This window comes from Nothoprocta perdicaria, unplaced genomic scaffold, assembly GCF_003342845.1.
Source record: "Nothoprocta perdicaria isolate Ctin4 unplaced genomic scaffold, notPer1 scaffold_249, whole genome shotgun sequence".
Lineage (NCBI taxonomy): Eukaryota > Metazoa > Chordata > Aves > Tinamiformes > Tinamidae > Nothoprocta > Nothoprocta perdicaria.
In genome coordinates, this window is record NW_020455476.1 from 268251 (window position 1) to 293670 (window position 25420).

The following is a 25420-nucleotide window of genomic DNA, read 5'->3' on the forward strand; positions in this document are numbered from 1 at the left end:
GAATTTTCCATGTCATAATTCAAGTTAATGGATAAAAAAAAAAAAAAAAAAAAAAAAAAAAAAAAAAAGGACTTAACCAAACTATACATGGAGTGTGAATGCCTCACTAACTGCACAACCAATTACTTACTGACCTAAAGTGAAAACACTTTTTATTTGAAAGTGCATCTTTGTTACGTAATGTGACATTTTTCAGTAGTTTTTCTGCAGCTACATCAATCTTTAAATACCACCAACTCGGCATGCATGTAAAAAAATCTCATTTCTACATTAACATTATGATCATTTCCCAGGGAAAATGGTCTTTGTCTTGATTGGTTTTTAACTGAAAATAAAATCAAATGAGAAAGGCTGTGTCAGCTATCTGTGATGTAGGAAATGCAGGTATGAGAAGACACAGTTACGCCGACACAGGATAATTAGAAAAATACTGCAACATCTAACTCTTAAAAGGTGGCCTGATGCCAACTAGAAATAGCTGGCCAGTTCACAGAGCACAGAAATCAGTCTAGGCTAATTGGCATAATACTTGCTCGTCCCATCAGCTGTTAATTCAGCTCTGCTTTTCTATTTTTTTTCAGGCTGACAAAAAGTATCACAGCCACCACCTGACAGGGCAGCTTATGAGTAGCTTCACTGCACCCCAGTGGCAGCTTCCACTTTTTCTTCCTAAAACAAAAGGGAAACAAAGCCTTGGGAGTTTGCATAAAAATATGTGCTTGGTGAAGCACAGTATTTCTTAAGTATCTTTTTGCAATCTAGAGAAGAATATTAATCCTGTTCCAGAGCAGACACCAATGGAAAACTCATACTGCCTTTGGAGCCGCATGTTTAGTTCACCTTCTCAAGCATGCACTGGAAACATACGTTTTGCAGGACTGAAGTTATTATTAATAAAATATATAAAATCAGTGGAGCAAAACTGAAGGTTCATTTGCCTGGTAATAACACCCTAATTTTGCCTTTGGGATTTGAACTAGAGGAATGCTAACAATGCCAAAAACTAAGAAGAATTAGACAATTCCAGAGGATGTTCCAGATGTTCTAGCCACCACTAGACTTTTACCTGGCAAGAATCAAAAGAAAATGGGTGGTTATTCTCTATGGAGATTTACATGTTTCACTGCCTCTTTCCACTCATAAATCTTACTTGTAATTTTGAGCTATTTGTCATCATGGAATTGGAAGCATAAGCTTAAAAAGTCTTTTGAAAGAAGGAGAAAAACACAACCAAAACGGAGCTTCATGTTTTTTTGTTAGGAAACTTTCCCAGAGATCCCATTACAAAGGCATTCCTTGTGAGTTATGTTTTAAATGAACTGTGAGCATCACGGAGGCATTAATTACTCTGCCATTCTCAGCACAGCGTCGCATCTAGTTAAACTCATTCATGAGCCTTCCTGCGGCCACTGTTAACAGGCCTTGGCTATCTATCCCTTTCCTTTCTGATTATATAAAAGAATATTCACTTACAGCAAGACTCTACAGACTCCTCCTTTTAGGCAATAAAGGAAAATAGATGCTTTTTCAACATTCAWTTTTCTCTATCCAAAAGTTACACCCTACTATACCTACAGAGATGCCTAGCCAATAGATGTGCTGAGTGAGAACGGATAGATTAATGAGCTCGTTATAATTCATTAAAGACTGATGTGGGGATGACTGCCCATTTTAATTAGCTTTATTACTGCAGGAAATTGTTTCATATGCCAAGCTCATCACCGAGCATGCCTGGGAAACATTAGAGTAGTAATCAGGCTTGATATGAGACCCYTTCATTAGCCTGTAAGGCTAAAGGCACTTATAATGACAAGAGAGGTATTAAAAAGATGGACATGGCAGTGGCTAGCATAAAATAATGGATTGTGGCTAATAACTCAGTGATAAACAAGGCAATGACGGTTTTAACTTAAAAATCTGGTGGAAGAGCAGTGTTACAATGGCACACAGTGTCCTCTTCCTGTAATCATGATAGGAGCTGACAGCAATAGATTTACATGGCTTAATATGTCAGGTTTACTCTGAAAATAAATCCAAATCCAAATGAGTTGTGATTCAAATATTCTAATGAACATGGTAATTGGTAACTGGAATTTCTACAGAAATGTGCAGGTCTCTTTTCCCAATCATTCCCCAAATGAGCCGAGGCACTTCCACACCCTTTTTGACAATCCAAAGTTGGAAAAAGGGGCAGAAATTTCAAAATGCAAGGCAAAAAAGTCAGCTTTTGCTGTACTAACGGGTACTATTATGTAGCCTTACAAAATAGAAGTGGAAGACATACAAATCAGCCTTTCCACACCTCAGGGAATTTTTAAATGGTGTTAGGCTGATATGCAAGAAATGGTTCCATAAGCCCACTGTCAATATTAATATATACTTGATTAAGGGACAAGCCTTTTGAAGCACTACTTGAATAATCCAGAAGGAAACAAGAACATATGTCCTCACTTGCACACACATTCCCTTATGTCTTCTCTCTCTCTCTCTCTCTCTCTCTCTCTCTCTCTCTCTCTCTCAAAAAAGATGCAAAATTCTAGAAAGCAGTTTTGTTTCTCCCCCCTCATTAAGATTTATTCCATAAACCCTTTGAGTTCAAAGACAAGGTAATCATCTTCCTATAAAAATATGAAATCAAAACAAGTAGGTGTTGCTTGGGGGAAAAACACTAAAATACTTTTTTTTTTTTTTTTTTAGTACATTGAATGCCTTTGCAAACAAATGCACAAACGGAAAATAGTTTTTACATTATTTTTGTGTTATCAAGGGTAACTATACATGGCTGCTTCAAGCTCAGAAATAATGAACTCCAAGTAGCAAGACAGAGCTGCTCTGACACATCTGCTTTATGTTATTGCCTTATTTGAGATTTGATTTTTAGCTCCAGTTCCACTACACAGCTCTCAGAAACTGTAAATAAGTACGTGATCCAAGTGAGAACAAGGTGAGATAGCAGTCATTTGTCAGTCTCTAAAATGCGCAGAATGATCCATCTCCATGGATTAGTTAAGCTACAGCTATCTGTTTCCTATATACATAAACAAAAGTCAGTGATGTTGAACAAATTCTACTTTCATCAAATTGATCTATTCAATGATTTTGTTCTCTCTACCATGGGGAATGTCGGCATTAAAAAATATATATATATATATATATATATAAACCCTCCTCTTGTTTCAGTGATTAAAAGCAGACATGGAATCCTATCACTAAATACTTCCAGTTTGGTAGTATTCACTTATCCTCTCCACTGTAAAGGGTAAGCTTTCTGGAATTGCAAGCTTTCTGGAATACAAAACTTGGGATTCAGAATCAGTATCATTTAGAAAATGTATACCTGAAGAGATGAGCTAATTATGTTTGACCTCGAGATAACAAGAGACTGAGGGGTGTGAGTCAGGAACAAGCAAAAGATAGATGATCATGTTATGATGAGGGCAACAAGTGAAAAATAAAAAGCTCCAAGTTTCATTCTGAGGGTTTTTTATCACTCCTTCTGGTCAGCTTCCTTTTCTGTAAGATCACAGCAATAAGCTTTGTCAGAAGAATTTTGTAGGATTTATTTCACTAGTACTGTAAGCCACAGCTCAGCAGCAAGGAACACCTTTAAGAAAACAGCAAACAGTTCTGTACAGAGGATATGTCCCAGGCATGTGTGTGCTTTGGCCATCTTCCTTTTTCTTTGGTACCTCTCCATTTCTGACAGAAATGGGGAAAAAAAAATCATTCATATTGTGTGGGCCTAACTCCTCATACTCATAATAAATGGGACTGCCAGTTGAGGGGAATGTTGCAAAGATCATATAAAGAAGTCAAGAGTGTGTGTAATTTATTTTGCTACAAATAGCAAAACAGCACAGCAGAGCTGTATAGCCCACTGCATAATCAGGTCACTTGTACTACAATTGAAAATTCAAGTGTAAACACCTATTTGGTTATGAAAATTGGAGAACGAACGAAGGCTTGGAAGTAGTGCATATTCCAAGCAACACAAGGCACAAAAATGCAACAATGTTGTTTGAAAACTCAGAAGTAACGGTTGTGTTCTTTACTTCTTTAAATATTCTTCAATTAACTCAAAAATAATCAGGGAGAAACAAGATAAAATGCCACTTTCATTACCTGAAAAAAATTGATSTTAAAATGGAAAGTACTCTTTTTTTCTAAAGATATGCTCCACAATCATTTACTTCACTAACACGATACACTGAGAAGTTCCATCACTCATTTTTATGCATATGGATAGGTGCATTAATAGATGCTACACTTGTATTAAGATAAATACCTGCAACCTGAACAATATTCCTAAGTTATTTTTCCACCTCATTCCATCTAAATTTACTATTATCTATTTTTTACAGATGTTCTGCATTTTTGTATGATTTAAAAAATGAAGACACGGGCAAACCACATTCATTACCTGCAAAGGGAACACTTTGAAAATACKAGGTTAAATGTACAAACAATGAATCTGCAAATGATGCTAATATTCCCTGTGGTCAATGAACACTGAATTTTTTTCTGTTTTGCAGTAGAATAAGTAGTATTTATTGTCAGGTCTTTGCACTCATAACTAAAACATAGTTGCTGGCATAACATGGCCACATATGTTTTAAGAACACATTTTTTGATTTAAATTAATAGGAATAGGGTTATTCTGAATTATACAAGGAATTATCTGTATAGGTTACACTTACCAACTAGACTCGTAAGGTTCATTTCTTTAGGTTTGGGTTTCTTCAAAAAAAGTCTACACTGGGCCCTAGGCTTGAAAAAGCACTCATTAAAATCTTCAGTGCAGCCTCAATAAACTGGAACCAGCGGCAGTTAAAATGATTTTTGCTGCATCTTGACCAATTGCATTAATCAAAACTATTACTCTGTTAAAAATAAGTATTTTTGTTGGAAGAAATATGGTCCAACTGCTTTCARCAAAATATACATGCATGGACAAAGATAAAGTGAATTTCCCCATTTATCAATTTCCATTTAGTTCTATAACCACTAAAATATTTTCTAAACCTGCCATATATTACTTCAGTATGTTACTAGCACTACAGAACATTTCCTTAGATTTTTTCAAGCACGCCTTTTCGAAATCTGTATTAAAAGATAGGGTATCATTCTCTTTTCATGAAAAATAAATCTGCATTGCTATTACCAGCTATAGCCAGAAAATTGACCAGCTATGACCAGAAAATTCTCCAAATAACATCACAGACTTGTATCAATCTATACATCAAATTCAGCATTTGGAACTCCTACTTATTTCAGAGACAGGCAAGATCTCAGCCATTCATTTCTATTTATTTTCCAAAACTCCCCTACATTCTTTTATTCTCTCTAGATGAAGGAAGAAAAGGCCATTCACAAAGAGGAGAACCTAAACTAAGACAAACAAACAAAGAAAAAACAGCAAAAGCCGGAAGTACTAAAGAAATATTTTTGCTTAAAATAAATAGTAGATCATGCCTACTGACCTTGGCCTTGAATTTGCTAGCACATATATGTTTAACTTCAACTGCTAGTAGTTCCCACTACTCCCACTTGGAAGCTAATAATTTGCTTTTGTGCTTAAAGATTCTTTAAGCTCCAATTAAGCAAAAGAGCTACCTTACATTAGCAGCTTGGAAATGGAGRAAAGAGTTACTTGCATCTCAATTAGGGTTCTCAATTGGAGAATACACTACAACCTGCAGGGAAGACCCATGATGAGGGTCATCCCCAACTGACTGACACTGAGCGCTGCTAAAGTCTCCCTGGCTGCAAATCTGTGGTTGCCAATGCTTTAAAAACCAGGCTTGCCAAGATAGTTTAGTCTGATAGATATGCAAATTCAATTTAAGCTCAACTATTCCATATTTGTACATGCCATGAGCACTACCGTTCTCCTATAAAAGTCAAATGTTAATTCCTAAAAGACATATAAACTGGCTGATTTGACATTACATGAGCAGAAGTTTTAACTATGATTTCTAGATAAAATCATCACGGTGCAAGACTGACATGGAAATACACATGACTTCCTTGGATCTTTGTATGAAATCGTGAAAACCTTTWGTCCAGCATGACACAGAAAATGATGCAGTCCTGGGGACCTGTCCTTCAGCACCTTTCGCACTGCCAGGGAGGGATTTAACAAGGGTTATAAACCAGTAGCGGAGACGCCTTCCACCTCTCTATATATGATTAAGCATCTGTCCTAATGAGGTCCTGAACTTTTAAGATGGCATTAAGCACTCTTTCTCACAGGTTAAATCTTTGAAGCAAAACTTCAGAACTAACTGTCATTGTTCAAAGCATGGCTCATTTTCACAGGGATTTTTGGTCACGTTCAAAGGCTCCTCAGAGGACTATTTCATGTACTTTGTGGAGAGACACTGCCTCATTTCCCTTGTCTGTCAAGCAAACAGTGAGAATGCAGGCAGACACCTAGGGAAACAAATAACAAGAAATTGGTAGTGACTAAAGCAGTCAGTTCCACTTAAAATGGGTGCACACTCACACATCGAGACAAGTGGCAACTTGGTAGAAAAATCAGCACCCTTTTAATAAGCTTCACTAGTACCACAGAGAAGCAGAGCACTTGCCCTTGCTGTAAATGGGAGAATTTTTCAGGACAGAATGGACACAATTTTTCAAGATAAACATATAATCTATATAATCTGCAGATGCAGCTTAACACATTCAGAGCAACAGTGCAGTGCAGGCTTCCTGCCATGGAAGCTGGAGCAGATCCCGCCCGGGGGGAACATCACTGCAGGTACTACAGTAAGCAAAGGAATTACTCCAGCACACAAGAGTCAGTGAGTCTGAATCAGTAAAAACAGGCAACAGTACTTCATACGAGTGGTGCAAGAATTAATGGAACTTTGCAAGCTAGCAAAGTTTCTGCAGGTATTTAATACCTGCAGAAATTAGTCATTTTTTAAACCCTGCAGAGAAATAAGCCTGAATTTTGGAGAAGAGAAAAAGGCAGGCTAATTTTTTTGGAGATATCATGTAGATGACACCCCTAGAACAGAACATCTCCATCAAACCCAGAGGCATAGGTTTTCTCGATTCAGGGGAAAGAAGCAAAATCATGAAAGACAGACAACATTTCATGGTATCATAAAGATCAGTTTGGACTACTTTTATTTTTCTCTTTACAAGAGCAATGTGTATTCTGCTAGGTGTCTCACAACTCAGTTGATTTATAACTTTTACTCTCATTCCCACAATGAAGTTATTTTTATCTTAGAAAACATTGAATGAATCATCTTCTGTCTAATCCTATCATGAAATTTCTCCTAATCCTCACAGCAACAAAGAGATTCTTTCCTCTGTGCTGATGTGAGTTAGCAGTTGAAAAACATTTGGAGAATGTGGTTAACCTTTTTATTTCAAGTCCATTTTGATAAAATCAAATCAGTACGTATGTGTAAAGTACAAAGGAGACCAACTGGTATTAACCTTTAAAGCACCAAAACAAGCATCAGTTGATCGTCATTTGCTTCAGTGAATGGGAAAGATGACTGAATCACCATTCTCGAGCAGAAGAAAGGGCTAATATACATTTCAAGGTAAGATGACACATCTGACTGAAAAAAAACAACAGATTAATAAAGCAAAATCTTATTTCCAGATATCATTCCATTCCATTTTATTTTGGGTCAGCTTATTTCAAAGATGATGCTTTCTCTCCTGATGATCAGACCTGACTGATAAAAGCCTAATAAAGGACCTCCAAAAAGCCTAAGAAAGGGCCTGTGCTAGTGATGCAAAACTGCAGGGACAGCAAATGAAGAGAAGGAGATGTGAAAGAGGGCAAATTAGTAATATAATCAAGGAATCGATCAAATGAGACACAGAGAAAAGACCACATGTGTAGCAGAAGATATATTAGCAAAGCCACCAAAAAAAATCTAATTTAGAAGAACATATCAAAACCAGTAGACTAAAAATAAAGAATTTTGGATAGAAAATATATTTAACAAGAAAATATATAGAAAAAAATCAATGTCAGAGAAAATCTGAACTTGAACTTTACCTGGTACAGTTCACAAAAACCAGTATCGAGTTAGACACAGTAGTGTAAATAAGGCCATAACATACACACAGAATATGATCTTCCCATAAAAATAAAAGTAAATTAATTAAAAAAAAAAGCTAAAATGAGTGTTTCATCAAAAGCCCAGACTTCTGACGTTTCAAAAACCAACAATATTCAGCCTTCATCTTTGCTTTATAAAAAAAACCCACAATCCTGTAAAATGCCCTAGGTAAAACAACAGCCCAAAGAACGACACTAAAGTTACATCAAGAAATGACTATGGTCAGAAATTTCTGAGTATTCAATAGTTTTTAGAGAGGCAGATGCAAGAGAAGGTTGCTGTTCTGGTGGGGAAATAGACTCAAATCAAGGAAAAGTCAACAAAACAAAAAGTTTAATGTACGAGATCCCAAGAGATGAGACTGTTAATGGGTTGATAAAAGCGAACATCAGCTGGACCTTGCATAGACAATACATCTTTTACTGGACTATAACCTAAAGATCATCTCCCATAGGGGAAGCTGAAAATTAAAGACCAAAAATAAAAGACCCAAGAGAAGGTGACAGCACTGGGAGAGGGGGAGGCAGAATCTCTGTCTGCTGAGAGGTGTGTGGGATTTGACAGAAGAGCAAATATGTCTAATAGGTTTTTTTTTTCTTTTTTTCTGTTCCCCAGACAATACCAGGATCACTATAATGTATTTCTGTATCATTTTTCAGTCTCTGGATACACATAAAAGACAGCCTACACATAGCTGGTAGGGCAGTTCCTCACCTGTCTCTTGAATTCAATCCTGTATCTTAAAGTAGCTTTGCCTTGTACTCATTCTCCTAAGACAGAAAGGATGGATCACCACTTCACATGAGCCTCACTACCACAGTCAGACTAGTTAGATGTCAATAATGTTTTACAACTTTACACTGCACCTATTTCAGTATCAACAGAATAGTAATCCTAATGAATTCACTTTACTGGAGAGATGTGTGAATCCATCTCTGCTTCATGTCATGTTAATAATATTCAGGATTGAAAATAAGTTTTAATAGTGCTTACAAGACCTTTAAATGTAGGTGAAACAATTCTAAGGATGTACCTTTTTTTTTCAAAAAAAAAAAAAAAAAAAAAAAAAAAACAGCAAACACAGCACAGAAAGGCCAAAGAGCCATATTGAGTGTATTTGGCCACCCAATCATATCAGGCGGCAGAAGTTATAGTTGAGATGTGTCAACCTGCAGGGCAGGGCATTTCCCTCAGTTCTTCATTTACTCACTCTTCAACAGTGCTCTGCAAGGAGTGATTAACCTCTGGGCATGTTTAAATGTACATTATAGCCAAACTGGCAGATTATATTTTTAGCTCTCAAAATCTGTTCATTAAAGATGGTTTCTAACTGTGTCAATCAATAATTTCATTTTGTAATTCATTCAAGGAAAATGTAAGGAGATAAGAACAGCATTTTGCAAAACTGGCTAATTTACATGGTGGTAATTTAAGTGCAACTAAATGACAAATGTTCATTCCTTTGAGGTCTTTTGGTGACTGTTTTTAACTCAAGCTGCTGGGGACTATGGTGAGATTTTTCTCATAGTATTTATGGGCTAAAAGAGGTGCCTCTCAAATTGCCATCAGGCACTAATTACCTATTCCAGAGCTGAGGAACAGTGGATGGGAACCTCGGCATGAACTCGGTAGCAGGGTGTCAGAGATGTGGAAGGCAACATCACAACCCTCAGTAGAAACTGCAGGGAGGGAAAAAAAGGGTGAGCTTAGGAAGGTGGAGACCATGGCATGGAACAGGATATGGAGAAGGAAGAGCAAGCAGGCGTGGCTGGAAAAGACACTAACCCAAAGGGAAGGCTCCTGTTTCAAGACAGAGGCCAATGATGTAGCCACCATGAAGCAAGGATTCAAGATTAGGCTTTTACCTCCAGAAGTAATTTTTTTTTTTCCAGATGACATCTCTCTTGTCAGAAGGTGAGGTTTGGAGACTGAATCATATGAAGTGGATTTCTGTAAATCTTCGAGGAAAACAACCATGCAGATTGAGTGCAATGCCATGCCATAATGATGGATGATCTGGATTACATCCTGCTATAAGCAGACATAAAATATGATATCTGATCTTCTTTAAATTGCAAGTTTATGGTCTGGCATAAAGTTTGGATATCCTACCATCCAAGCTACCACTAGGTGGTTTTTTTTTTGTTGTTTTTTTTTGTTTTTTTTTTTTTTCAAAAATGCATTTAAAACACTTGAAGAATCAGCTTCACAATAAAACACTTACATATTTGCAATTGCACCTTTCTAAAAAGCATCAATGCTCTACACTCCTAGTTAACAAAGTCACAATAAACACCAGAGGGAACTAGAAAGATGGCAGTATGCCATAAGAGAGAAGAATGAAACAGGAATTACCTGCAATGATATAGGTTTGGAAAAAAAAATGCCTAAAAAAATCAGAAGGTTTTCTTAGCCAAATTTACCCGGCTGTAATCAGCATCCATTGAAGACAATTTGTGTTCATTCAGACTGTTAAGTCAAGTACTTGTTGAAAATCTAATTCTGGGTTTTGGAAATCTTTAGAAATTAATGGTGATTTCACAGATCTTTTGTCTGGGGAACCACACTTCTAAGGTATAAAATACATGTTATGCACTACTCAAAAATTAAAGAATATCGTATCCAAAAGACCTATTAATCAGTTAACTTTACACTGATTAAAAAGGAACATGCATCTTTTCTGAAATATTAGGTTGCAGTTGTATCTCTGTCAGAAAGTTTAAATAGATTTGCCTGGCAAATACAAATAAGATGGTCTGGATATTCATCAACCGTTCCTCTGGGGATCACAGGTCTGTGTTTCCTGTTGCTAGACATTCATTATTTTACACTCGCTAGACGATGAACAACGTCTGAACTGTCTAGTCACTATGTGATGGCTCTTCTTTCACAAACATCGCGTTTGCTAAAATGATTTCACCACGTATCTGAGGGTACAAGCTACCACCTTAGCTCTTCTCTGTCGTGCTTATACAATAGCACTCCAGGATAAAGCTGGCAGCCCCCCAGGAAAGGTGGCAGACTAGCACTTTTCCTTGCCAATCTGACAGGTAAAAATCCATTTTTTAAATAAAATTGCTGTTACTACAATACTTAYGGTCAGAATATTGCCACAGTGCAGTATTTCTCCTCCTAGCATTCAAAAGATTTTTAACTGCTAAGATTGGAGTGAAGGTGAATCTACGTTTATGCACCACGTTCCAATAATTAGGACCATTCTCCAAGAAATACCTCTGCTTGGAATGGCTCCTTCATTTAAAAGCATAACTTTTATTAACCTTTGYATTTACTTTCTTAACACTGAAAATGCCAGAGATAAGCCCTCATTAACCTAAGTATACACATGAAGATAAGCATACACTTGTATTAGACCTGAATTTTAAGAACATAAGAGGAAGCTGAATTTATGTTTTCTGCCTACCCAGTGATACAAGTGTAGTATGTCAAAATGTCCACAAGGAGCTTTGTGCAGAAAACTCATTACAGATTTCAAGCAAAACCACACGAAAAAAAAAAAAAAGAAAGAAAAGAAAAAAAGAAGTCTTTCAAGAAACCTGAGGGATATTTGATTACAACATCTGGGAACTATTGGGAACTGTTTTAAAATCAATATCCTGATGAGGAGAGCAAGTTTGTAAAAACACTTTCAGCAGCCTCTTCAATTTCACTTGATAAATTATTTCAGCAAAAAATTGGGAGCAATTAGTTACTGTGGGGGCTTTACCAAGCTGTGAAAATTATATGAACTACAATAAGCATAGGCGTCGACAAGTTGTCATAACAGAAGAATGAGTTTTAAGATATGACTTGCTTTGAAATATACTTAAGGTACCAAATTCAAAAGACAGCCTGTATAAATTGTTGAATGTATATTTCTGTGTGCATTTTACAAGCTGGGTACAAGATGCAGCTCCTTCCTTTGTCATGCCTTGTCCTTCACGTGCTGTGTAAAACGTGCAGCCACTTTCCTAATATAAACTTAACTGATCGAAACATCCACCATAACTAACAGTGTTTTCTTCTATTTTAACTATTATCAATAACTTGGTACAGTAAAAGGTTTAACTGAAACTCAGTACTCTTGCACATCCAAAGATGTCTGCCATGGTTTTTATAGTAACTGTTCAATACGCTTCAGAAGCRATCCATAATATGTGTTTGTATAGCAGCCCACAAACCAAAAGAGATAAGAGAACTAAGATGTAACAAACTCCTGATACCTTAAACACAATAATGGATTGCTCTGCTTCATAATTTGCATTTAACTTCTGTTATTTACAGCAGCTCTCATTTCAAATTTTATTACTCATTAGTGGAAGCTATTTGTGGGAGGACCTAATTTTTATTTAAACTGTTTAATAAGCTTGTCCTCATATGCATGAAATTAAAAAGAAACAGAGCAAGATAGTTCCCACACATTTCCTCTAACATAAGGTGCCAAACCTTTTCCAGTTCTGTTAAACTCATGACAAGGAATGACTTATTAGGACATAGCTGTATCAGGCAAGATAGCTCCAATTCCTTTCATGCCTAACAACTCCCATCTTAGCAGTCTGATAGAAGAGCTTCAGACTTGCCAAAAATAGTAATTAAGTCATAAGCTTTGTAACAAGCAGTTGGATGCCAATATGAATTATTTGACGTAGATTAACATCCTAACTCCCAATTAGCCCTCCCTCAGTTTTCCATATGCTGCAGCCTGCAGTACCATGTTCTCTCTCTGCCCTCTTCTTTTGTATTTTACCACCCAAAATGCTTACAAATACTAATATTTGGCACATCTAGTACACCTGCCTTGAGAGAATCCTCAACATACTTCAAAAGTTTTAACAAAATCGTTCTCACTACGTCACTGAAAAGAATAAATGCGCTGTGCAAACAGAATTCAAACCACCTCCATCATCTTTCCTAGGAAAGGAGATCAGCTGCTGGATACAACTCCACATGCTCTGATTTTCACTTTCAGGCCTTAAACCCAAGGCCATCTTTCCTATAAATAAGCTACTAACCCAACAAGACAGCTATTTGCAATTTAAACACACATCTGTAAACCTCAAACAGGAATCCCTGCCTGTGCAATCTGTTCCCTTTCTTCTACAAGCGGAAACAGAAAGAAAAATCCAATTCTACTTTTGAAGCACCACAGATAAAAAGCAGTGCCTTGCTCAGCAGCACAGAGCAACACCAGCTCTCYTGTCTGCAGGCACCTGTTAAGCACCATTGATTGACATTTCTTTTAAGGTTTTTTTCCCTCCTCTTTATTACTTTTTTCTCTTTCACCCAAAGACATAGAAGGAAACAAAGGAGAAAGCAAGGATGAGTGGGCTGCTGTAATTCAGAGCTATGCACACATAGCTCAGAACAAAAAGCAAGTGTAGGGTCTTCTTGTTTTAAGATTTGACTGCATATTTACACTAGATAAAAGAAATGTACACCCATATTTGTGGGTGGGTATATATTTGATAGGAATGAAAGCGGTTGCCAAGGGGGCCTTCTAGTAAGGGCTAAGTGGAATGGAGAATCACAAATTCCTGGATTCTCTGTCACTGTGTGTTTAAGTTATTTTATCATTGCTCCATGTTGTAAATTTTCCTTTCTTTGGTAGTTTAAAATGATTGCTTTTCAAAATTTTTGYTTTTAATGGAGTGGTCTATTTGTTAATGAAATGAACTAGAGCAACTCATAGCTCCTGTCCTCCATAACCCTGGGAAAGCCATCTGTGCTTGTGCAAAAGGCTGCAGTCCTGACAATCTGTACTTTATATATAGTCAATATATATATTTCTTTAAACACACAGGTAATAGACTGACAAGCATAAGGATCACTTTGTAGGTCACCTGCTACACAGATGCATTTATATAACTCCCCTGAATAAGTTTTTTTTTTTTTTTTTAAAGGTAATTCTGGATTATCAAATGATCTCAGTACAAAGTGCAACAGCATTAATCCATCATCTTCACATCTATTTTTGCTTTCATATAGTTTTTCACATTTCCAAATGAAGACTGTTTCCAGTGCCCTGACATAAAAATAAGTTGGAAAGTTAACTCCAGTGGAGCTATATGGCATAGAGACTAACCACAAAAGAAGCTAAATCTGACACATGTTGAGTGGCTAATATCTCTAGACATTATATCCTATTCCCTGGTGAACATATTAATCTGCAGGTCTGCAGAATATGTCCACTTCCTGGAATGTTATAGAGATTTATGAAGCTCATTGCATCTTTTTTAACAGGAAGAATGAAATAGTTAACAGTTCAGACTTTTAAACTGAATTTTCAAGTGTCAGTCAGCATCATCGATTGATTCTTATTACTGAGATGATAGCTCTTATACCAACTCTATTACCCTCACAGTTGTATCATTCTGGTTACTCTTCTTAAAATGTTTCATTTAAAGATGTYTCTATTACTAGGTCTGTAACTGTTGCATTCTGGTGAAACTGAATAGCTTTTTGAAGTATCACTTTAGTTATTTGTAGACATTTTATTTATCACACTTGAACAGTTTCAAGTTACTTTAGAGTTGTGTCTTAATAAATAAAGTTAAATAACTTCTTCAACTTAAATCAAGTTAAATAACTTCTGACAGGAAACAATGCTCACGTGAAAGTACGTTCCTGGGTTTATACCACAGTGATGACTGCATACATGTTATGTTATTAATAACACATCACATATATACTACAATAATATATATGCTATACAATAACCAGATAATATATAATCTAATTTGATTAATATAGAGATTAAAATGAGAAATGACTATCATCACAATCTGCCAAATGCTTGGCTTTCCTTAACAGTTTAATATGCCATGAGTTACACAATATGACAGCATCAGGTATTTTACCCCCATAACTCYCATACGCTGAAGAATGAAGACATTACTCAATTCAGTTAAAAATACTAATTAAAAAAAACTCTTCCTTATCCAAAATGATTCATAAGCTTAAGAATCATTAAAGGATATTAAACTTCAGTTTGTCTTATAAAAAACATGCATCTTTTATATATATGCAAAATTTGCATATGCAAATGTAGTATATGTACTAAATGTGTATATGTACTATATACATAAACTATGTATCCAGTACTTTTGTAGATATATCTTATCAGCTGAGCCCTTTGATGAACTTCCCTGGTAGAACTACATACATTTGGTAATGCTGAAAAGTTAGGTTAAGAGAATCTCTTTTATATTAATCTGTTTTCAGACTTGTATTTAATATCATTACAAATTGGACCATTAGTCACACTGATCAGGACGGACATTTAAGAAATGGTTTGGATAACAAAAACTAATTAATACTTCAGTCACGGGGACAAGCTATAGGCCAGTGGTGTCCCAAATCATACACTTCTATTTCCTGGACGCAGCTGAGTCATCAGGATCTCCACAAGCAGGAAAAAAGTAAAATCAAGTAAAACCAAAGAATATAATTGAATATAATTAACAAATATTACATTAATATAGGTATTGTAGCTATTTCTCAGAACCTAAGGGAAAGGAGAACATCCCCCAGTGCCTGTGACTGGGAAGACGTGTCTGCACAGCGATCTGTGCTCCTGGAGTGGGGCAGGAGAGGAGCTAAAGATCCCTTATCTTAATACAGAAGATCAGCCCTGTGAGCAGGACAGAGCTCGGGGACAAATGACTAATAGAGCTCAAGCCTGAAGGCTGGAAACATCAACTCTGCTGCCCATTCCGGTGCGGGCTGGTGTGTAACACCTGCTCGCCACACAGGAGCCTTACAACGGTTGGTGTTTGCTAGAATCTCTGCACCTCAGAGTAAATCAACATTTAAGCTCATCAGTCCCTTCAAATCTGCTTATTGAAACATCTAGGTGACATGCAAGTAGCACTTACGTGATTGTAGCACKGATACGTTAGGAAAAAAACAGTTTTATAACATTCTCACTTTCCTCCAAAGGCCGCTTTCTAAGAGGTGCACACTAATGCTGTTTTCATTTACATGCAGATAATTCTATTTTTTTTACCTTGTCATGAAAAGGAATTATCATTTTGCTAACAAATCATTACTCGACCACACACACTGCTGAGGGAACCAGTGAGGGAGGAGCGCCGCCATCCGCCATTTTGTGGTTGTGGAGGGAGAGCTGATTTCGGCAGTTGGAAGCAAAAATTTTAAATAATTAATAATTTAAAGGGCCACTTACATTACTCAAAATGCTCATAAGGACAGAAATAACTACCAACYGTACAAACTCACAGTTCTATGAGTGTCCACAAGCGAAAACACCTACAAACACCAACCTTCGTTTGCAAGGGTGACGAACATCTCGTTAACGACTCCACCACTGGGTGCACACAGAGCAAAGCTTTGGGGCTGCTTTTTTCATTTCAGGGCAGCTCTGAAGCACTTTTAGTTTCTGAGAGACCAAGTATTTCTCCCTGAACAGCAGCCGCACGCGGACGTGACGCCAGTTGGAAACCCTCATCTCGACGTGCCCCCTTCCCCACACAAAATGGCGGGAGGCTCCCGCTATGTTGGCTCCTGCCAACAAAAACTTACCTACAGCAATCAAAATAGTCCCACAAAAACAAGCCAAAGCTCTATAAAACAAGTCAGAAAAAAAAAGCAGGAACTTTGAAAGTGTACTTCACAGACCTGTTTCTTTGCAAAATGGAGAAATATTGTCAGAGGGGCAATACCAGTATTACTATTTTTTTTTCTCTTGCAATATAAATGGACTAACAACTAAAGTTTTTGTGAACATCCCACACTTTCATACTAATAAAATGTTCTTGTACGTTTTCAAATTATTTTCAACTTGCACTGTCACCAATATCCTTCTGAGTTCTCTTTTTAATATTCTTACTGCATCTACTTTTATAGAATAAAGAGGATTTTTAGTCCATGTGGGTTTCCTAGACATTTTAAATTTGATTCAGGCATGGCAGGCTATGACAAAGTACTACTAATTTGGGCATTTTTAGTGAAAGTTACTCTGCAAACTTTAGCAGTGTAAAATTACTTGTACAAGTTGGATATTTAATTGGCTTTGGATGCAAATTGAGATATTCTCAAAGAGGAAAAAATTATATAACAGAATACCAGGCAAAATGGGTTTAAAATATTTAGACATTATCCAAAATAAAATATCATTTACAAAATTAATCCTTACTTGAATATACAAATCTAGCAGATGAAAAGAAATTTTTATTCCTTGGTTGAGTCTATCTCTAACACTTTTAGTCAGACACTCTGGTGAATATTTTGTTCATTATTCAGCTGGCCAGGACTGAATGATTAGTTTTTAATGGCTGTTTTTGCTCCCGTCAGCAAATCCTTCAGTCGTGAAGGTATTGCTTGCTTTTTACAGTGATTTACACTTCATGTAAGATGTAGTAGGACTAAGGCACTAACTCAAAGGTTAAAAAAAAAAAAAAAAAAAAAAAAAAGGAAAAAAAAAGTGGACATGACACTTAACTTGTGCAACAGGGCAACATTCAGCACCCCCTGATAAAAGTCTGCTCTGCTAAAGAAGCAGCTGGAGGAAAGGTAGGCTATAACTGGGTTTCTTAACTGGCAAAAGATGTCTATGTTTCAGCAATTTAATCTTGTCTTTAATTTTACATGATTCAAATTAACTGAATATATCCCACTCTCAGTAACTGTTGYCTAAATTACTTACCAGAATGCCAGGCTTTTTCATCTCTATGATAGCATTATCAAAATCAGTCACTTAGTTTTAGCGTCTCACTTCTCATGCATCCAGCTTGACAAGAATTCCAAAATGAGAAGCCCATATTTCCTCCAGTAAAGGATTATGTTTGAAAACCTGTGGCTAGGTTATTAGTCTTAGTCATTTAAATACTGGGAAAGTAGCTTATGAGTGTTTAAATACAGAAATCAAGGTACTTAATGGATAATTTTCATTTAAAAATATCTGATAAAGCCAAATTTTTTTCTCAAAAATGTGTTATTTTCCATGCAACTTTCTATTTTTTTTAAAAACTGAGAACAGTGTTTAAAAAGCAAAAAGTGGGAACATTCGTCAGAAGGAGACTTCCTGCCACTGTGAAAATAGTSAAGTGAGATGTCGGAAATCAGTTTTTAAATCCTTGGTTTGTCTAGGGTATTGCAAGATGGATAAATTGATTATTCCTGCAAATTCTAGAAACTGTTTTATTATTAAATAATTTTTATAGTCTTATGATTCCTAAATTTTAATTATTTTCTAGGAAATATAAGAAAACACTTCATGCTTCTGAAGTGTCCATAACGCATGCCAGCCCTGGGTCGAAGGCACATGCTACTGTAAACAATAATTTGAGGAGAATTTCACTCTGTCCCACTTGGATTAACAGTGCTCACTACAGAACATTCATTCCATTTTCTGAACACCCATGTGCTCCTCCAGATTTACTTGTGCCTAGCAGTCACTTGCCCATGTGCGATTGGGAGGATTTACTGTCTGTATTTAGTTGATTATAATGAGGAACTTGAAGTGCTCTTACTTGAGATATCAGGATCCTCCTATGGAGCTTCAAGAAAATATTTTTTTCATAATCTCTAGTGATCATATGCTTTCAGCAACCTGTAATGCTACAAATTTTATGATGTTTCTTAACTTATACASGCAGCACTATGTATCAGAATTCACTATGTGGCAGCACATCTTCCTGAGCAAAGGAACCCAATAGACTTAATATTTCTCTTATAGTGCTGATAATATTCAGTTTTAAGGTCTTCTGGAAACCCTGACAACTAAAAAATAATGATGACCCAACTGTATGTCTGTGGTTGAAGAACCATTTGAATTTCTGGTAGCTTCTGGAAATACTACTAAAAAAGATGAAAATGGTTATCTGTCAATGCCTGGCTAACAAAATCATTTCAAAGTGCCATGACCAGCAATTTAGGCAACGGCTGTGATTTTGTTTTCTCAAAAAAACCTCACTCTATGAGAAAGTTTTAATAAATCAAGAAGAACATACTAGTAAGGAAAAAAAAAAAAAAAAGACTGCACATTCAAAATTTGAGGAAAGAAAGATAGTTATGATTAGTTAGGCCTGTAGAAAGTGATTAGGTGATAAAGCTTCAACTTCCCAGCCACCTTCTTGATCCTTTCAGGAATTACATTGGTGRCACTGTAAAGTTATTTGTGCTGTACCTAGGCTCCTTGTGAAAACAAACAAGCAACCAACCATATCCAAACAAAACAAACAAAAAGAACAGCTTAATCTTTGAATGATTACTAGAATAACTGTATTTCTGAGCCTGCACACATCTGTTTGAATGACCTCTTATTTCAAGTAAATAAATGCACAAAAAATATTTTATTCTCAGACCAAAATTGACCTCAAGTCCCCGAAGGATTAGAGGTAACATCAGAGAATATGAGTTTATTTTCTCGTTGTGTAAATATTTGCCTGTCTCATCCAAGCACAGTATCTGGTAAGCCTACGTTACCTACAAGATGCACCAGGATGGCTTCTGTCTTGATGACATTTTCTTCCTGAACTATAAATCAGCTGTCCAAACAAAAATTAACCTTTGCAGAGTTCTTGATGTTTACTCTACACAGTCTGTTAGTTCTTAACAGGTCATTACACTTATACTAGTTAATTGTCACCACTACCCAAACAAGGATGGAGCCATAGCCCATGATGCTCCAGGCTCAATGGGAGAACTAGCAATACAGATCTACTTTCATAACACTGCTAAGGACTGTTCACTTTTGTTATTTGCATTGACACTTTGGTTCTCACTCAGGGCATTAGAACCAAGAGTACTAATCACGCTTATCAGAATATTGTAAGGTAATAAATGTTTAGAAAATTCTTAGATTCTTAAGTAGAAAAGAAATAATATTCATTTCTTCTCTTTTTGTTTAATGCCAATTAGTGAAGCATAGTTGAGGTTAATAATGAAATCCAAATGCAATTAAATATTGTTTTAATAAATTGTTATTATGATTAGTATTTACAGTGTGGTTACAGTGTGGACAATCGTGGTTGTGGCTGAAACTGCTGCTCGTTATGATAGATGTTGTATCATTAGGTAATATAATTAATTTACAGCATGTACTAAGCAGCTCCCATGGACTTCCCATCTTAAAAGTTTTTGTCACTTTATTTTAAAGTAACTTTAAAAGAAATTCTTTAAGAAAATATTATTATAATAAAGCATTATACAGTGAGCAGGAGAAAGAAACAGGTTCTAAAAGATGGATGAGATGCTGCTCCATAAGTTGACCTTTCAGAAATATACCCTCCCTTCACTGATTTTCAAAAGGAGTGTAAAGACAAAATTGCTTTAATTATAGCTTATAAACATAGATATAAGCGGTTATAATTAAACGTCAGTCATATCTGTGCCAGCTACAGTTTTGCTATTATCATGTAGAATAACCACTTGTGTTAAGGTTGCATGACACACACCATTCTGCTCTGTTTTTCAAATTCTTAATTCAGAAAATTTTCAGCTGCTGTGTCACATTTTTTCCAAAGATAAGGCTCTAATTCTCCAGTTCTCCAAAGAACACAATACAAAGCCAGAAGGATAATTTCCTGTTCAAAATAACATTCTTCCCTACAAAGAAAGCTTAAGTTAAAGACCACCACCAAAGATGTTCTTTTGAGAGAAAGGACATACACTTTCCCCAACAATACAGGAAAAGGTCTTGCTTTTTTAATAGCTTTTAACTATGGAAAACAGATGAGGATACAAGTTGAAATCTGATATAAAAATTATCGTCATGGCAAAGAAATGTCTTKGAATGTTTCATTGAAAATTGGTTTAGATTTGAGGGAGAGAAAACCTTTTGAAAAGTGCAATGTCTGCATACTTGTCTGAACAAGATTTCTTTTTTTTTCCAAGCTTTTAAAGTGCTCAGCTAGAGATGGCTGCTCTTTACTCAAGCTTAAAGCTAACTCTGCACCACGAAAAGCAAATGGAAGCCACATAAAGAATTGGTTATCTTATTGAATATTGTGCTCTTTGCTCAGCCAAAATCAACTCGCTTTATTATTTTACTATTTATAACACTTAGGGAGTGAAGGTTGCTGGACCTTATGCTTTCATGTCCTCTGATTGCTTTTTACCCTTATATGGGTCTTGAGTTGTCTATCTTGAAGTTCTTAATCTCATCTTCTCCTTTTCTGTTTTTAGATATCACTAGTACTCCTTATAGATATTGTATTAACACAAATAAAATATAGTGAATGAATAATAAATAAAAGGATTCTAATAGACACAGGTGAACATCCCCAGCTTTATTATAACCATCTTGCCTCCAAGTATTCCAGAATATTGCCTGCAGAGATTTTGAGCTCTCAGGTCATATGGATATCACAGCATATACAACCTAAGGTGAAAATGTAAACTGAGTTCAGAGTTGCTAATGCTGAGATGAAACACATAAGTATTCACACGGAAATTTTACYTCCAACTTTCCTGTGATTAGCTTCAAATTCTTAAAAGGTTTTCTTTTTTTCGGAGGGAGGGGTGTTGGGGAGAGAACATTTTTGGCTCTCTTCATGTTTATAGATTTTTATAGAGCTTATTTTGAAAAGCCATGGGATTAAAAACCACAAGTATCTCTTTTAGTAAAGTTAAACTCAACAACAGTATGATGATACTATTTTCTTGCCTTTTTTTAAAGCACAGAAAAGTAGACTTCCTTTTGAAAATAAACTGATAAAATCCAAGAAGGAACAGTTCTTTTTCTTGGTATAAAATCAAATATGACTGAGAACAAGGTCTTCATTTCATTTTACCATTTAATACAAAAACTCATTAACTTAAGCAATCCTCAAATATTCCAAAAGACAAAGTGTTTGCACTGCTCTGTTTTGATGCATCTGTGTTTTCAGAACCACAGGAGATTATTTTTCTTTTCTTTTTTTTTTTTTCCATTTCATACAGCGAGAGGTAGGAAATGTTATTATTATGCTGGTATGGCAAATATATCAACCCACTACCAAAAATCAATACTGTAGACTGACAGTATTTCGAAAGGGTTATGGCTTGTAAAAGCCCTCGCTCACATTACTACTGAAACAATAYTGCTCTCTCTGAGTGAGTCAGAAAGCAATAACAGAAACTGTTGCATTTCATATTATTTTATTTCTACTTAATGGCATTGGTTGTGAGATGCATTTGACTTTTTCTTTGCCTGATCTCAAAATTTACATAAATTCTTGAGGAAAATATACCTCCTGTTTTGAAAATTGGCTGAAAATAAAAGACTAAATAAAGCCGCCTGCCTTTTTTTTTTTCACTCTCTTGTACAATATTCTACTATAAAATATAAAGAAAAGGGACTTTTAATATTAAGAAATGCCTTATTTCTTTATTAGAGTAACTATTTCACTTCAAAGAAGCCATTTACAATCCATTTTGAGCTATACAAGCATCATTTCCTTTAAAAATAAAGAAATGCACTATATTTGTTAGAGTGCCGCTAACATGAAGAGTAGTGCAAATTAACGTCAGCTGAGGAGCTGAACTGAAGCATTTATTATTTCAGACCATTCTCTACTTCAGACTTGATTTTCTTACCTTTAGTTTGAGCCAACTCCTCCTTTTCTGCTTCCAAAGCACAGGGAGAAACAATAACTACAGAGTCTGCCTTATAACATTTAGAACATTTCAACATGTATTTAACCCATTTTCCCATGGATAAGATATCTGCGTGTTCTACTGTCTCAGAACAAATTGCTCTGTTTCAACTAAAAAGGACTGAGCCAGAGGTCTCAAAAACAAAGACACAGAGGGGAGACTACAGGTACCACACAACTAGGTGACACATGCGGCCCCAGGAATCACTATATTTACCACAGTGAAGTAAAGAGAAAAGCAAAGTTTCTCATGAGGTTGGCACGGTCTGAGACAGGTTATTATTTCCTTAACTSAAGTCATGTGCAACAGGGACATAAATGTACAATTAAAAAACTTCATCAGTTCCACTGGCTCAGCCATCCTTTGGTGTCATCACAAAGCAAACCATGAAAAACTGAGGCTATTATCTACCTTGGTATTGTAGTGAGAAACTTCACCAGAAAAGGAGAAATTTTACTAGTATAATTTTGGCCATAAGAAGACACACATTTGAAACAATGTTGGTTCTGAAACCAAACTTGCATCTTCCTTGTCTGAAAAGCTGAAAAGGGAGTTGCAGTATCCACCTCTTGCAGCCAGTACCACCAAAGGACAATAATTATAATAATTAACAACACTAACAGTCCTGTGGTTTACACCGGATCTACAATGAAAGTGTTTTTCTGAAATGGCTTTGTTATTTCTTGTATGTTTGAGAAAACAAATTGTGTTATTACAATATGCACTTGAAATACACCTATGGAAAAATCTGTTGAAGGAAAAGTATACACGCATATACCTAAATGTTCCACCAGCAGACAAAATACATAAAAACAATATTCACCGTGTTTTTAAATCATGTTTTTCAGTTCTAGACTCTTCTATTAGCAGAATAATATTTTAAAAAATTCYGTTCTAACTATTTCTTAAGAAGTATATAAGAATATCAGCTGATACCAAAGTAATTTTAAGAAAGCAAAGCAATAGTTTCAGCACTTCACAGTATATCAGTATTAGTACACAATCAGCCAAAGGTCACATTCAACATTCATCACAGGACCAATTAACTGTACCTTGAAGAGCATGGGCTCCTCAGGAAGAGGGCTCACTGGAAGCGAGGCAGTACTGCTGGCTGGGCTCATGTCTGCACTCTGAAAGAAAAACACAGAGCCGTTAGCTCTTCCAGGTGAACTTCGGGCATGAAAGCACCACGCCGCTCTTCGGTGCCTTTTCAAGGACATCTATTCTCATTATTAAAAAACAACATTCTCATAAAAACCCACTGGAAGTATTAAAACTAGAAGAATCAATAGAATTAAATTGAAAAAGCAATTGCTAATGCTACAGTTTTAATTTTTAAAAGATTAAATACGTTACTTTTGGCTAAATATTTTTGCGTTATGTATTTCAAATTAACTCTCCTTTCAAGAAGTAAAACACAAGCATGAATATACAGAAGTACTGTGTTTACAAAAAATACACAAGAGGATAAGTGAAAACAGAAAAAAGATCATACACAGCAAACTACCATAAATAACTTTTTTGATGTCCTGATATGAAATTATAAGGCAAAGCTAATATGAAAGCTATATATTACAGCGAAGAACTTGGATTTTTTCTTTTTCTTTTTTTTTTTTTTTTGAGATTACTTTAAAATGAATCAATATATCTTGCTAATGAGTATTCATATATGAAACGAGAACAACAAATTTAATACTGAAAATAAATTGGTATATACCTCAATGAATGTATCTGGGCACAACATCTGAATGACTGATTTAAGAACCCAGCCTCTGTCAGGTAGTATTTTAGAAACTTATTGGTTGACATAATAATTACTTTTATAGATGACAGGGCTGCAATAAGTACTGTGAAAATTGTGTGCATTTTTGAACCGTAATAAGCATATAAGAACAAAACCAGTTTTAAGAAAGAGATAGAAACATTATCAAAAACTCTTCAGGACAAAACTAGAACATCCAATACCTTTTGGGAAAGAAATTCTCAAGAGCTAAAAAAGGAAACCAAACTTATAATGGAGAGCATAAAAATCATATTTGCATGAATAGAGGAGAATCTATTTCCATTTTCCTGCTGAGGCTTTGCATTGCAGACTGATTTCATGACTTCAACCTATGCAATGAACTGCTGGGGTGTCTGCGTTGCTACGAGCCTGTGCGACTGCCCGTGAGCAAAGATTCCATAGGGGAACCCACTGTGGCATCCAGGACGAGGGAAGTAGGTAGGCAAGAGGAGATTCCTATGAAGGGTTTTATTTGATCATCTGCTTCAATAATAATAATAATAATAATAATAATAATAATAATAATAATAGTAATAACAACAATAATAATACTTTTTTTTTTTTTTTAAGTGAGAGCAAAAGATCAGATTTGGACTCCAAAATCCATTCCCAGACCAGATTTAGAGTGCAACAGACTCCCAGGCAAATACATATGGAGAAAATTACTGTGTTTAGTTAGCAAGGTATCACTATGCTGTAGCTGAAAGAAAAGACAACAGCTAATTTTTAAATAAAGGTTAATAAAGGCAAACAAAAAGGTAACGTGATAATTATTTTCCAGGAGGACGTCAGAGGTGGGCAGTTTATAACCTGTGCAAGGCAGAGGTTCCCTGGGAATGAGAAACATCATACCATGTCAGCAAGCCAGGATCTCTGCTGAATCTTTGGTAACCATGGACTGTTACACTTACACACCTGAGCTGGTTCTTCACAGCAACAGACTTCT

At 35.8% G+C, this 25420-nt stretch overlaps 1 protein-coding gene across 1 annotated transcript in view; it reads right to left on the minus strand.

Annotated features, from left to right (window-relative positions):
• The window catches only part of CCSER1 (coiled-coil serine rich protein 1), a 488588-nt gene that overhangs the window by 226303 nt on the left and 236865 nt on the right, over window positions 1-25420 (minus strand). The window contains exon 7 of the mRNA XM_026040000.1: window positions 23744-23821. Coding sequence (XP_025895785.1) covers window positions 23744-23821 — 78 coding nt within the window. The remainder of the gene's footprint in view (window positions 1-23743; window positions 23822-25420) is intronic.